The sequence below is a fragment of the Leuresthes tenuis genome, unplaced genomic scaffold, assembly GCF_036924035.1.
Source record: "Leuresthes tenuis unplaced genomic scaffold, fLeuTen1.0.hap1 SCAF_15, whole genome shotgun sequence".
NCBI lineage: Eukaryota > Metazoa > Chordata > Actinopteri > Atheriniformes > Atherinopsidae > Leuresthes > Leuresthes tenuis.
In genome coordinates, this window is record NW_027325369.1 from 27,072,404 (window position 1) to 27,085,806 (window position 13,403).

Genomic DNA, 13,403 nt, shown 5'->3' on the forward strand with positions numbered 1-13,403 from the left:
CTGTTTAACTGAACAAACTCCTGCCAACAAGCTGTCAACTTCTTGGCTCTGTTTCTTTCTGTTCTCGATGGACAGAGAGCACAAAATGTTCAAACCTCCATGAAAGTGAATGAATACACCCTGAGGGAAGTTGACATATGAGAACACTTGAGAACAGTGAATAATGTGTAAATGACATCAACAGAGAGAGATTAACAGCTATCAAGCAAAAATAATTCACCCATAAGGCACACTGTAAACTCATGACTGTTCTGTATTTATGTCTGGAAATTTTAAAGTAATAAACACCACTCTCAGTTGTTGTGTTCGAGTCCATTTTGAATTTTAATCAAGCACAGAGGAAATGCTCTTTTTTTTCATCCTGTTTCTTATACCAGCTATTTTTTCAGTCACTTATTTGAGAGTCATTCGTTATGAAGATGTTTTCCTTTTTCCATGTTAATAGTAGAGCCATGCCCATTACAGCACCCAGTGATGTTTTGCTCTGTTGTGATGTACTCCCATCTGGTTTCCAGTGAAAATGCATCACTCCATTAACATTGCCTGTGATCTAGAGGATGCTTTAATCTAAGACTATAAACTTCACTTAATTACATCCTCCAAAGGATCTCTATTAGTATAATGCAATCAAACAGGGAGCACATCCATTTTGGCAAGTCAAACATGCTCAGATGGCTTTTGGAAAGTGTTTACTTTTGTCTTCTGATCAGATCATTGAATCAGATTTGAAGGTCCCGTGTTCTAGGGCCTTGAATGATACTCGTGTGTTTCTGGGTAAAAATAAAATGCATCATAATACATGCAAGATTCTGTTTCTTTGCGGCAAAAACGACCATAACAATTGGGTTTAGGAGAGTCTAAACAGACTCTCTGTGTGGTACATTGAAGACTTTATGCTTGACCTTTCATGCCTCTCACTTTATAACCTCCAGTCATGTTCATAATTGCTGTCAGTGTGTACCATGCCAGTTTCCAATACAGTCCGGCAGGATTTTTCAGTGAATTCAAACTTCAAAAGGAAGCAATATGGGTTGGTTTAAAATGATACACAAAGGCATTTCTGTAAAACACAAGACGCCTGGCAATTACTTTTACCATGGTGCCATGATGAAATGAGCAAACATGCACACAACTGAGGAAGCATAACAACAAACAATTATGAGTCTCTTGTGATGATACAACCAGTTTTGGGAGTGTTTTTTATGTGTCATAATAATTTGACTTTGATTACACAAACGTGCAGTCGTCAGACTAAACAACACCAAATAAAATCAGCGAGATGGATTGTCGTCTTACAAGAGGAGTTTCCACAGGAGGTGTGGAAAATAACGAAACACACACACACAGAAAATGAACGTATGTATCAAATAGGGAAATGTTCACTAAGGTTCATCTTTATTCATGACTGGGTCGTGCATTGAGTTTTCTTACTCTGCTCAGACAGCTTGAAAATAACATCAAAATAATTCACAATTAATGCAGATAAAAAATACCCGAATGATGAGTGTATTTGTGTCTATTTTGTTATTGTTGTTTCTGTGTATTCTCATTTTCGAGCGTTATTCAGTGATGCTCAGGAAAGACCTTTTTGATAGATATAGAAATTGTTCTGTTAAATTGTAACATCGGCAGATGAGGTGACTCTTTAAAATGCCTCGCAGCTGGAAACAATTGTAGAGGAAGGCTTTATATTTTCTGCTTTTTTTCTTTAGAAATAACATGATATTTCAGCAGCTCTTGAAAGAATTTAATTTTTACTTGGAATCAGATATGAACTCATTAGAGTTTGGCTGTTAAAAGTCATTGTGTCCTAAAAGATAAAAGGATTTTGGATGTAACTCAGGACTATATGTATGTGTCAATTCTTACAAAATTTTGCACAAACGTCAAACTTCATGGAAGATTTCTTGTGTAAAAGCACACTTTTCCCTTTTATTTTGAAGTCAGAGGCAGAAGTTAAGACTATGACCAAATCTGTCATTTGATCATATACAAAATGATTGTCACTGGTCTCTGCTGCCTACCTTGAAACTGTTGTAATTCTACTTTTCCCGATATTAGAAACAATAAATCTGTCTCAAAAAGAGTGTCTGGCCTTAGACACTCGGCTTAGAAGAAAAATAAAATTCCAACACTGCGTTCTGACTTGCTGATTTAGGCATACAGTACAATGACAAACACAAAGTGGATTTATTCTTCAAATGGAAGCATCCTCATTTAATTTCTAAGGATAATTTTATTGTTTTATTGATTGTTACTCTACTTTCACCCATTTCTTACAATGTACACACTTTCAGCTCTTTGAAGTAAAACATAAAACCCCAGCTTTGAACTACAGACAAGCTCCAAGCCATCCTTAGCTCAAAACTTATGACTTTTCGTTTAAAAAATAAAAAGTATAAGTCAGAAGTTGACATTATTTGAGGTGTACTGGGATTAATATTTTGAATAAAGCACGAACAGCAAATATTATATGAGCAGTTAAAAATAAGATCTCTCTCATGTGAGAAAAGCATGGCTCACATAATGCTGATAGACCGTCAACTGAAAGAGCAGGGGTGGATTCACTTTATTTCTGTATAAAAATATATTAATGTGTGGTTAAAATGATCAGGAAAGACAATGCTGCTGTTGTTATATTCCATTTACTGAGTAGACCATGACGTGTATTTTTGAAAGGAGAGATCGATATATTTCCGGATAAACTAGAATTACTTCAGCGTCCCCTGAAAAATAGTCGTATTATTATTTTGTTATTATTGTTGTTGTTATTAATATTATTATTGCTATGACTATTATCATTGTTATTGTTATAATAATTATTATTGTTTTGTTTTGTTTTCTTAAGAATATATATATGTGTGTGTGTGTGTGTGTTTTTACGTTTTGACGTAATATCCTTCCATCAATATCGCACTTCCGGTGTTTTTCCCCAGCCGAGCACAACTATGGCGTCGTGCAGTGAGGTTCGTACTTTTATATTAAAGGAATTTGGAAATAGTTTCTTACATTATACATGGGATAAATAGTCGATAAATACTGTTGTTCAGATGAATTGAGTTTATGTTTACCGAAAGATTGTCTAATTTCCGTCCTTTTTCACCGTCGTATGTTGTCATGCTAAGCTAACAGTTGTTAGCGTATGTGCTAACTAACGTTACATCTCTCAGGTGTTTTCATTTGTCTCACCCGTAGTAGACTACTCTTGACCATAAAACAGGACGATTTTATATTTTGAATAACTTTTTTCACTTGCAGGAAACTGCCACAGCTGCTGAGGGGGAACCGAGTGAAAATGTGGCTGGCCAGAAGAGAGAAGCGAGACTTCGTAAATTTAGAGAGTTACATTTTAAACGGGTCAGTTGTTTTTCCCTTTAAATAATAAATAAAAAAACATGCTTTAAATATCCAAGAGAAACCATTGTATGTTGTAAATGATATTTTACAATTAATGCTACGTGGTAAGCTGGGCTGTCACAAAGCTAAACACAAGATCCAAGAAGACTGTTTTATTTTCAGTTCAATAAATCGTGGTTTTGACTCCAGTCATGTTTAGTGGCACTTTGTGGACATATTTCTCCCTGTAATCCTGTTTTGCGTGTGTGTTAATTTTCACTACAGAACGAAGCACGTAAACTAAATCACCAGGAGGTTGTGGAGGAGGATAAGAGGCAGAAACTTCCTGCCAACTGGGAGGCTAAAAAAGCTCGACTGGAGTGGGAGCTCGCTGAAAGTGAAAAGAAAAAGGTATTTTTGGTCTTTAAGTCTGCGTTTGTAGCCATAGATTCTGTTTCTCATCTAAATTTATCTTTAAAAAAAAAGGTTTTTTTTTTTTTTTTATCAGGATTATTCAGTTTTTAGTAAGGTTGTAAGCTGAAAGCTCACTTGTCCTTTATGCCCACCTTATGCCCACTCCATTTCGATAAATCCAATATTTCAGGAACTTCTTCAGAGAATATCTTTAGATGTGGTAAAAATATGGTTCTCAAGCTTAAAACTGCTAGGGACTTAAAGGATAAGCTCACAGCGTACTAACAAAACATGTTATGGCTATATTTCAAGAATTTGTATAGAGATTATTACAGCATTAAACCTTGTGTAGCTGGATAAAGTGGTTGAATGTTATATACGAAAGGTGGAAGATCCTTTTGGAATTGGACCACTCTGAACTGTGTGATGGACCAAAATCTTAAAAATATAATGGTGTCTAAAATTTCTCCAAAGTGTGTTGCTCCATTTACAATCCAACTAATCTTTGCCTGTTAGGAATGCGCCTCTCGTGGAGAGGACTATGACAGGGTGAAACTGCTGGAAATCACTGCTGATGATGCAGAGAGATGGGAGAGAAAGAAAAAGAAGAAGAATCCAGACACTGGATTTGCAGGTTGGTAGCGCCTCTAAAGGTGGAGGCCGATTGTTTGCTGTTTATGCTTTCATTGTTTTTTAGGGTATGAAACGGGTACTAAAGTGGGATTGTATGATATAAAGATAGATGAGTGAAGAAATTCCTTCTCTTGAAAGGTTTCTCTTTAAATGAAAAATCACAAATCTTTAACTAACAGGTTAATGTTACTAAGATGATTGATCCCAGGCTGGGACATTTCTGTATTACAGCAGCAAGTGTAGAGCACAGTGCAATAGAAAAAATAAGAGAAGAAGTATTTACAAAATAATAAGAAACAAAAGTACAGTAATGTGCAAATGGTATGAATAACAAATAATGAGCGTGAACATGAGTGCTGTGCAGGCATTTATAAACACAGATAAATACTTTTTCACTCATTGTGTCTCTGTTAGACGGAGGTGAACTGTTGTAAAGTCTGATGGCATATGGCAGGAATGCTTTCCTGTAGCGTTCCTTGTGGAACCAGAGCTGAATGAGCCTCCTGGAGGAGGAGCAGCTCTGCTGTTTGTCCAGTATGTGATGGAGAGGATGTTCAGGATGATCCACAATGGATAACAGTTGTTCAGAGTTGTCCTCTCCTTCACAGCCTCGAGTGTCTCCAGATTGTGTCCAATAACGGAGCAGTCTTCCTAAGTCAGAACACAGAACAATACCGAACTACTTATGTTAGCATTAATCCAGCCAGACCTTTGAAATGTCCTATAATGCCCAGACATATTTACTTAAAACAGATTGGGGAAAATATTGGGGAAATAAATTATACTTCCTCTGTATTTTATAGTGGTGTCATTTTGTTGGTTTCTGACCCACAATTATCAGAACTTGCTGGAAAAACAACATCAGAGGCGTCAGGGCTGATTGGCCTCAAGCAGTTAGACAGTGAGAAAAGTGTGATAGGATCATAGTGTGCATTTATAACTGAGCAGCCATTACAGACAAACATGATTTTATCAATCTGAAGCAAATGAGATTAGGTTTAATGCTTCTGGACACTTTGCTAATATGCTTTGGCTTTTCTGTCATTATGGTGGGAACAAAACTCAAAGAGGCGGCAGGAGAGACCGCATATGAAGGGGAAGTGAAATATTACATTGCAAACTGGATGCCCCTATATCTATTAATTAATTAAATAGTGTTGAATAAGGTATGGTAGAAAGGTCAGTGTTGTTTTGTGATATTCTGGGGTTATTTTTATGTGTCAAATGGTCCTTATGAGTGGTTGAGTTCTCTGATTTTTTTTTTTTTGGTTAGAATAAGAGTTTGATAAATTAATGAAAAAAACTATGTAACAGTGACCAAGATGTAAGTGAAAGAATGTTGTCACCTTAACAGATAGATGCTGTACTATTGATTTATTTTGTGTTTCAGGTCTGAAAAGAGCTTTAGGTGATGGGTTTGTTTGTGGTAATCTTTCTTTGGCACGGTATCCTGGGTTTTGGACATGCGTTGTTCTGTGCTTTGCCTCTTAAGTCGACGATGTTCGACACGTTTTTGGCAACGTCTGTCATTTGATGAATGGAGATTTTTCTGTAATGATTGAAGAGCAGATACCAGAACTTGTTACGGGTTGCTAAATGTTTGGAAACAATCTCATGCTGTCCGTGTCTTCTGAAACTTGGCAAGATTGTCAAAGTTCACTAAAACTTCCTCTGATCAAAGAGAATCAAACTGAAAAATGAAAACCATTTGTGAGCATAAACCTATCCAAACATCCGGACCCGGTCTAAAACACTAGGATGCCATCTTTTTGTTGCACACGTCACCAGCCACATATTGAATCGAAGAATTAATTTACTGAGACATTTCAGTTTGAAGTGCAGACGGCAGCCTTATTTAGCTTCAGCTGATAGTGATCTAATCTGATTGAACATTTCGTTGTCAGTTAAAGATGTTTCACATCTAATACAGATGCGAAACATTGTTTAACACACATTATGTGGGTTAAACACATACATAGACATTACTTAAAGATTGTATTGACTTTGGATCCCTTCGAGCATGCAGTGATTGGATCAAACGGTTTTATTTTAGGTATGGATAACCCTCCTGTCATACCATAGAGCCTCATTCTATTCATTTAGTAATTTAATAGTAATCTAATACAGTTTACAGATGAGAAAAGGGTTGCACCGTTCTCTTGTTTTACTGGGATGTGGCATGTGATCTCTCATACAGAGAAAGGTTGGTAGAAAGCTTCCTTGGTTCTGTGTAGTAGCACAAAATAAAGCAATACTGGCTGCATGTGAGTGTGGATGCCAGTCATTTAAAACGGCTCCTAATTTAATCTACTGAAAAAAAAGACTTGCTGTGTCTGCTGAATATGGCTGCCATCTGTTGCATTAACCCCCCCCGCCCCAATTAAAACCTCTGAGAGAAAATGATCACCAGAGGGGCTTCAAGGGAGGACGGGAGGAGGAGAGCTCTTCAGCCCTCCGCAGGTTGGGTTGCCGGGCCTCATGCCTGCTTGCTGTTTGTTCCACTAATTATAACTCGTTTTTTTTCTTTTTTTTTTTGTTCTCTTCTCTCTCACACAAACGCAATGGACGACAGGTTATGCCGAGGCACAATTACGACAGTACCAGAGACTCACCAAGCAAATCCGACCAGACTTGGAAAGCTACGTGAGGCAAAGAGAGGAAAGGTGAGTCGAGCCTCCTTTCCGTCTTCCTTTCCACATCAGCAGCCAAGAATGCAAAGAAATGTCATCAAGCTGTGTAAAAGTTCTCTGAATTATACTAATGGGGGGAAAAAAGATGGATTTTAAGTCAAATTTCAAGTCAATTAAAATAAATAGTGACTATTAACTTGCGTTAATCAGCCCTTACATCAGCCCATCACATGTTCATAAAGCCTTTTCTATATGTTCGGTCACCCTCAATTCGCCCTGGGTTTTGTGTTGACGTGGTTGCACGATCCAGAAATAATTTGAAGATTTTAAAGCTTTAATGTGTACGGCATTCATGCTAAGGTCAAAAAGAATCCAGTGCCTGAAGGTTTCATCACCCATAAAAAGCTGCCACATGCAGAAGCGCGAAGGATGAGCACATCGCCATGTGCCCTGAAGCCACGTCATCATCCCTTATTTGGACAGCCATAATCACAATGATGGAATTGAAAAGTCAGTAAATGGTGATTATCTTTAGTTATGTATTTCTAATTGTTTTGCTGGTGTTCCACAGTGGTGAGGATTTCTACCCCACGTCCAACAGCCTGATACACGGAACCCATGTTCCCACAAAGGATGGCATTGACCGCATGGTGGAGGATGTTGAGAAACAGTAAGTCACACTCGGAGATGATAAAAAGAGATGCCCTATCCTCTCCCAGTCCGCAGTTAATTCGAGCTCAGCCTCAAGTCTGCCCATTAAATACCAGCCTGACTCACTGGGTAGATTATTCGGTCGATTATCGTACCGACCGATGTTGCCTTTAACAAAAAGAAAAGAGCACAAGACTGAGCTGACAAGCTAAAAGCTATCAACAAGACACAAGTTCATCTATTCACGGCTTTTTAAGAAAAGCAAGAGTGGTGCTCAGGAAGATTTAGCTTCAATCTTGGTGGTTCTGATCTGCTCAGACAGTCCAAACAACCTCTTTTTTCCATTTATCATGCAATGATCCGTTCAGTCAGTTAAACGTAGAGATGGAAGCCAACTCCAGGGTATAAATCCTGATACAAGGAGGCAGATCCCTGGTAACTGTAAGCGGTCCTGGTCGGGGCACGGAACCTGCTGAGACCACATACATGACCATGTGTCAAATAAATGACAAATGGTTACCACAGAAATCCAAGCTGGCATGGGTGGAATGGTGAGGCAGACTTTATTCCACACTAAAAGGGTAAAGAGGAAAGAGTTCAGAAGTAGCTTTAGTGTTCTTTATTTAAACCATGGAGTCTGAGAGTTTAGCCTTCAATACAGAAGTCCCTAACCTTTGATCACTGGTCTTTCCCTGAGCTGTTCTATATTTGAGGCAGTCTCAGGCCTGTGGTAGAGATGCAACTGTGGGGCATTAGACAAGGACTCGGCTGCCAGAGTATGACGCATGACAATGCTTTGAAGACACAGTGAATCAAGGGTCGGAGCTCACAATTTGACTGTATTTTCCTCTTGAGTACGTGTGTTTTTTCCATTGCCAAATTTAAATACATACCCTCAAATTATTGCCTGTGGCCAATTATTGTTATTGGATATGGCATGGATAGTGGCCACGCTGGTTTATGAAATCCTCCATGACTTGCCTTTATTTGCGATTGTCAGGATCGAGAAGCGGTCCAAGTACAGCCGGCGCAGGGCCTACAACGACGACGCCGACATCGACTACATTAACGAGAGGAATGCCAAGTTCAACAAGAAAGCGGAGCGCTTCTACGGCAAATACACAGCAGAGATCAAACAGAACCTGGAGAGAGGCACAGCTGTCTAGTTGGTCCAGTCACTTTGGTGGTTCTCTGCTTCTTGGCTGTGTTATGTTTTGTTGTTGCATACCAAAAGTACATATACTTAAAAGCTTACATGGCGTATTCGTTGTAAGACGAGAGTTATTTGAAGACGTTCCTTTGTATAGTATTAGAAGTCAGAACAGCTGTCATTATTCTTACCCTTGTTTTTAAATAAACCCCTTCTAATTATCCTGCGTCCTTCTCGGTTTCTCTGAGGGTTTACTGTGTGTGGTCTCATGATGAAGACATCTTGAGCCTGAGAATGAACCGCCATCAAACCTCTGGGCATGTTCGGCAGAGGATATCGGCCAAAAGAATGTTTTAGTGTAGGTGCACGCAGAGATAAGGATCACCTCTGGAGTAATTCAATTTATTTATCACCTCCATCTCGCCACTAACTCGCCTGAGGCTGCAACGTAAGCAGGAAAGCCTTGTGACTGCAGCACAGACGGGCGAACGGGTTCCCATGCTTTTTGAGCTCCAACCGTGGGGGAGCTGCACCCTCTGCAGGACAGAAAGTCAAACCAACCAACTGCTCTCAAGCTGTCAAGGTGTGGATGATGTATTAAAATTACTGTTGAAGTCTTATCTGATTAACCTGAGGACATCAGGTAGATGATTATAAATTTACTGTGGCGTGTCACAGTCTGACATCTGAAAGATTTGATATAAAGCTTGTAAACACGACGAGTGCTTCGTGAGGACAAACTTGTTGTGTTCGTTTGAGTCCTGCGAGATAAATCATCAGTTAACTGAAGTGCAACGGGAGCAGAAGCAATGCAAAGATTCAATGCAGTGATATTTGCATCCCGCACCCTCTGTCTCAAGTAATTACACAGAATCTCAGGTCAGGTTACAGCAGGAGACGCAGAGTCTGGTAGTCAGACATTCCAAACTCCCTTTTATTATGTTGAGATAATCAATCTACCAGACAGATTGTAATTTATCACCACTTAATTACCCTCAAATAAAAATAATTCGGTTGTAATTATTAAGGTGTTGTCAAAGTCAGAAGCTTCAGGGCGAGTTACAAAAGCATCCTCAACAGCATGACGCCCCCCTCCGACAGCATTATGGTGCTTTTAGTTTGACATTTAGCTTTCCTATGACTCATTAAGGGCTCCCTCGCTCAAGTTAAATGTGACTAAATGTTGGCATCATGAAGGGCTGCAGCCAGATGGATGGAGATCCTGACACCATGTGGTCATTGTGGGAACATCTGTATATAACCACATTCAAGACTTTTCCATGTTTAAGGTTTTAAAGTAGTCACATGTCCTTGACATAAAGTTGGATTTTATAAACTTAGTGAGGGGCTTATTAGTTTAAAAAGAGATCAAACACAGTCGGGTAGTTTCAAAAGTGACTTTATTGAATCTATAAATAAACACAGTACACAAAAGGGAAAGAAATAATCCCACCTGAATGTTTTCTTGCCTCCTTCCCATATAAATCTGGAAAAAAAAACGACCACGAAATGATACATCATGGTATGTACAAAATATTTACATGATTTACACTCCCTGCTACACTAAGGTGACGTGGCTTTAGTGTGTCTGCGTGCACGGGAGGTTCGGCCTGAACCGACTGGAATCCAGTGGCCGTAGGGCTTCCTGCTTTCATAGCTGTCCACTCGGGGAGTTACCTTAGCAGAAGATGGAGCTGCCACTGTGGGTTTGGCCACAGAGTTCTGGAAACAAAGAATTACATTATATCAGTTTTCACGTTGGGTAAGGATGAACTTGTTGCAATAAATGCAGCTCCATGTCACTTACATTAATACTGAAGGCAATTTTCCCTCTTGGAGACATCCTTGGGCTGGACACGCCAGGCTCCTCTTCATTGTCCTAATTCAAAAAAGAAGAAAAATGGAAAGTTAATCATGAGTGAGAAACCAAAGGCACAGTGAGCTTGACAGTCTAAAGTTCATATAGATGGATTACTAAGGTTACATAATTTCTTCAGCATTAAAAGTATGTTCACACTGCATCCCTCATGCAGCCCCTCCAATAATTTATATAATGCTTCAAGGACAGACCATAAAGCTGAACAAAACAAAGATGTCAAATATTTATCAGAAATAAAGATGTCTTCTCTGTCTACAGTGGCAGAATGATGACGACGCAGCTCCCCCAGCCCCTTAGCACACATCTTGTGTACCAACTTATCTTTGGCATACGGAGTGGAGTTCTTCATCTGTTTATAGTTCTCTTGACAGGAATAGTCACTATAATGCAGTCCACACGCCTGCGTTCCATCAGCGAGTGGAGAACTCTGCTAAATAACAATAACCCATTTCATCTGCAAGCATAAATACATTTGTAATGTCAACATTCTACTACTTCCATTTATATATATATGAAGGTGAGTTAGTAATATATTCTGAATTGTTTGTGCATCAATGTATGCGTGCAATTAGCAGAGGTGTACATCGTGGGTATGTATGATCTGTATCTGGTTAACCCCTAAATGATCACACATGAAGACATTACAAAGTCATCAGATAACCTTTCACGCAAACAAATATTGTTGTCACCCAAGTCACATGACAGCCCTTTAATCCCAGGTGCCGATGAGTGAAGGAGACCACTGTCATGTTATCTATGAAGACAGGAATAAATACAGAGAGTATGTGTATTCCCCCATGGGGTCCAAGGGTTAACAGACAGGAAATTCAACAGCACAGATCAGCAGACAACTAAATAAGTCCATGTAAGTTTGTAATAAAATGGAAACAAACAAAAAAAAAAAATCAGGATCATGTGTGTATGGTGTAAAACTAACTGTGTGCGTACTGTTGCTATGGGTATAATCAATAAAAATTTTTTTTTTTTTTAAAAAAGATTAAAATGTTTAGAATAATTTGAAAACAACAAAAAGTTCCAAGTATGACTTGGACTGTGAGAAAATATTCTGTCTTCAGTGTGTGCTGTGTTCCTCAGATAGTTAACGGTTTCAGATGCTCACCTGTGTCACACTCTTTTCGGAGCCATGTCTCACCCTTGTCAGTGGCTCCGGTGACAACCCTCTGGACTCCGACCGCTCTGATAGGATTGGTTTCACACTCTCAGGAAGTTCCAGGTTCTCCACTCCCAGGATCTTCATTGCATTGGCCTTGGCAACTTCAAGAAGATCCCTTTTGTCTGAGCAACACAAACAGATTTCGACAACATTTAATGAATTGGACCTAAGCAGGAATTTCAAACATTAAGTCCCTGAAGTACATGTACTTACCTTGCATGCTCAAACTGATAGAGGTGGTAGGAGATCTGGATCTTGACCGGACCCTGTGTGTTCTGGATGGGGATCTGGAGAATCTGCATCTTAACTGGCTCACATGTCTCCTGTACCTACTCCAGCGTCCAGAAGACCGGGATCTGGAGCGGGATCTGTAATATCTGCTGTGACGGGAGTACCGCTCTACAGAGGGAGAGCGGCTGTAGGAGCGAGAACGAGCCCTATAGCGACGTGGAGGTGAACAGCGATAACGGCCCCGGCCATATCTGCGATGGTCATTGCAGCCACAGCGGGAGGAACGTCTGTGGCAACGAGGGTGGGAGCGGGACCTGGAGCGAGAAGAGGAACTACTACTTGAAGATGAAGAGGTAGATGAGGTAGATGAGGACGATGAGGACCTGTGGCGTGTCCTCTGGGTTTTGCGTCCTCTGTAGTAGCCTGAGCCAGAGGAATGGCCGCTGCAACTACTGGCACTGCTGCTTGTCGAGCGGGAGCGCGAGTGAGAGGAACCGGGGCTCTTCTGGTCGAAGATCACGTTAATGCCATCGCTCTGACGAGCCTGGGCCATGTCAGAGTGGGAGTTTGGTCGTTTGGCCATTGTTTAGTAGTCTGCCACGGGCTGAAATAGGAAAGAAAACAACATAATTAGAACTAGAACTTACACTTGCACCGTACAAAGGGCTATGGTAACGATGACCTTCTTGTTATACAACCCGAAGCCAGTGAATGAAAAGAAAATATTGCGCAACTATTTTCTCCGTGCTGCCCCTAGCGACCGCAGCACCGTTGCATAACTTCAACGGCTGACTGGGAAGTTCTGGAAATTTCCAGAATGACGCAGGCTACTAGTAGCTTTGCTAACATGAGCATAGAAACCCTCCTCTAATTCGTATTCATACCCGGCGCCGTGAAGTAATAGTAACATGCACTTAACTCAAGCATCACGAAGATAATACATTTTACAAGGCCAATCCCTTGAGTAATATATTCGCTAATGGTAAAACAACACAAAGCTATATAATGTACAACTTACCAGTGCAACAGCGGCGTAAGACTCTTTCTGAAAACGTTTGAAAAGACGAGAAGTATAAAAGAAAACCGCCTCTAAATATGTATCACTAGAACACAACTTCTATAGAAAGCTAAACGGTGATCAAATTCGTTGATTTACAGCCTAAAATTTCGAAAAACAAGAACGTAGCCTCTTTCTAGCTGTTCGTCCGTTGGGTGTCGTCACGCGAATGACCGTTGGACTGCGGCAGCAATGGGTTTTAAGAATCGTCTGGAAATTTCCATTCACGGGTTGCCCCGGACGATTCT

The 13,403-nt window shown here is 40.0% G+C and overlaps 2 protein-coding genes across 2 annotated transcripts; one reads left to right on the forward strand and one right to left on the reverse strand.

Moving 5' to 3' along the window:
• Positions 1-2,903: 2,903 nt before the first annotated feature.
• syf2 (SYF2 pre-mRNA-splicing factor) lies at positions 2,904-9,035 on the forward strand. Its single transcript, XM_072365407.1, has 7 exons — positions 2,904-2,966; positions 3,259-3,357; positions 3,622-3,747; positions 4,267-4,384; positions 6,956-7,046; positions 7,585-7,683; positions 8,665-9,035. Exons 1-7 carry the CDS (start codon positions 2,949-2,951, stop codon positions 8,828-8,830), a joined length of 717 nt encoding a protein of 238 aa, XP_072221508.1. The 5' UTR covers positions 2,904-2,948; the 3' UTR covers positions 8,831-9,035.
• Positions 9,036-10,197: 1,162 nt separating this feature from the next.
• Positions 10,198-13,336, reverse strand: rsrp1 (arginine/serine-rich protein 1). Its single transcript, XM_072364678.1, has 5 exons — positions 13,117-13,336; positions 12,081-12,702; positions 11,814-11,989; positions 10,622-10,693; positions 10,198-10,536 (listed from the first exon to the last, which is right to left on the reverse strand). The coding sequence occupies exons 2-5, from the start codon at positions 12,679-12,681 to the stop codon at positions 10,378-10,380; spliced, it is 1,008 nt and encodes a 335-aa protein (XP_072220779.1). The 5' UTR covers positions 12,682-12,702; positions 13,117-13,336; the 3' UTR covers positions 10,198-10,377.
• Between the last annotated feature and the right edge of the window lie 67 nt (positions 13,337-13,403).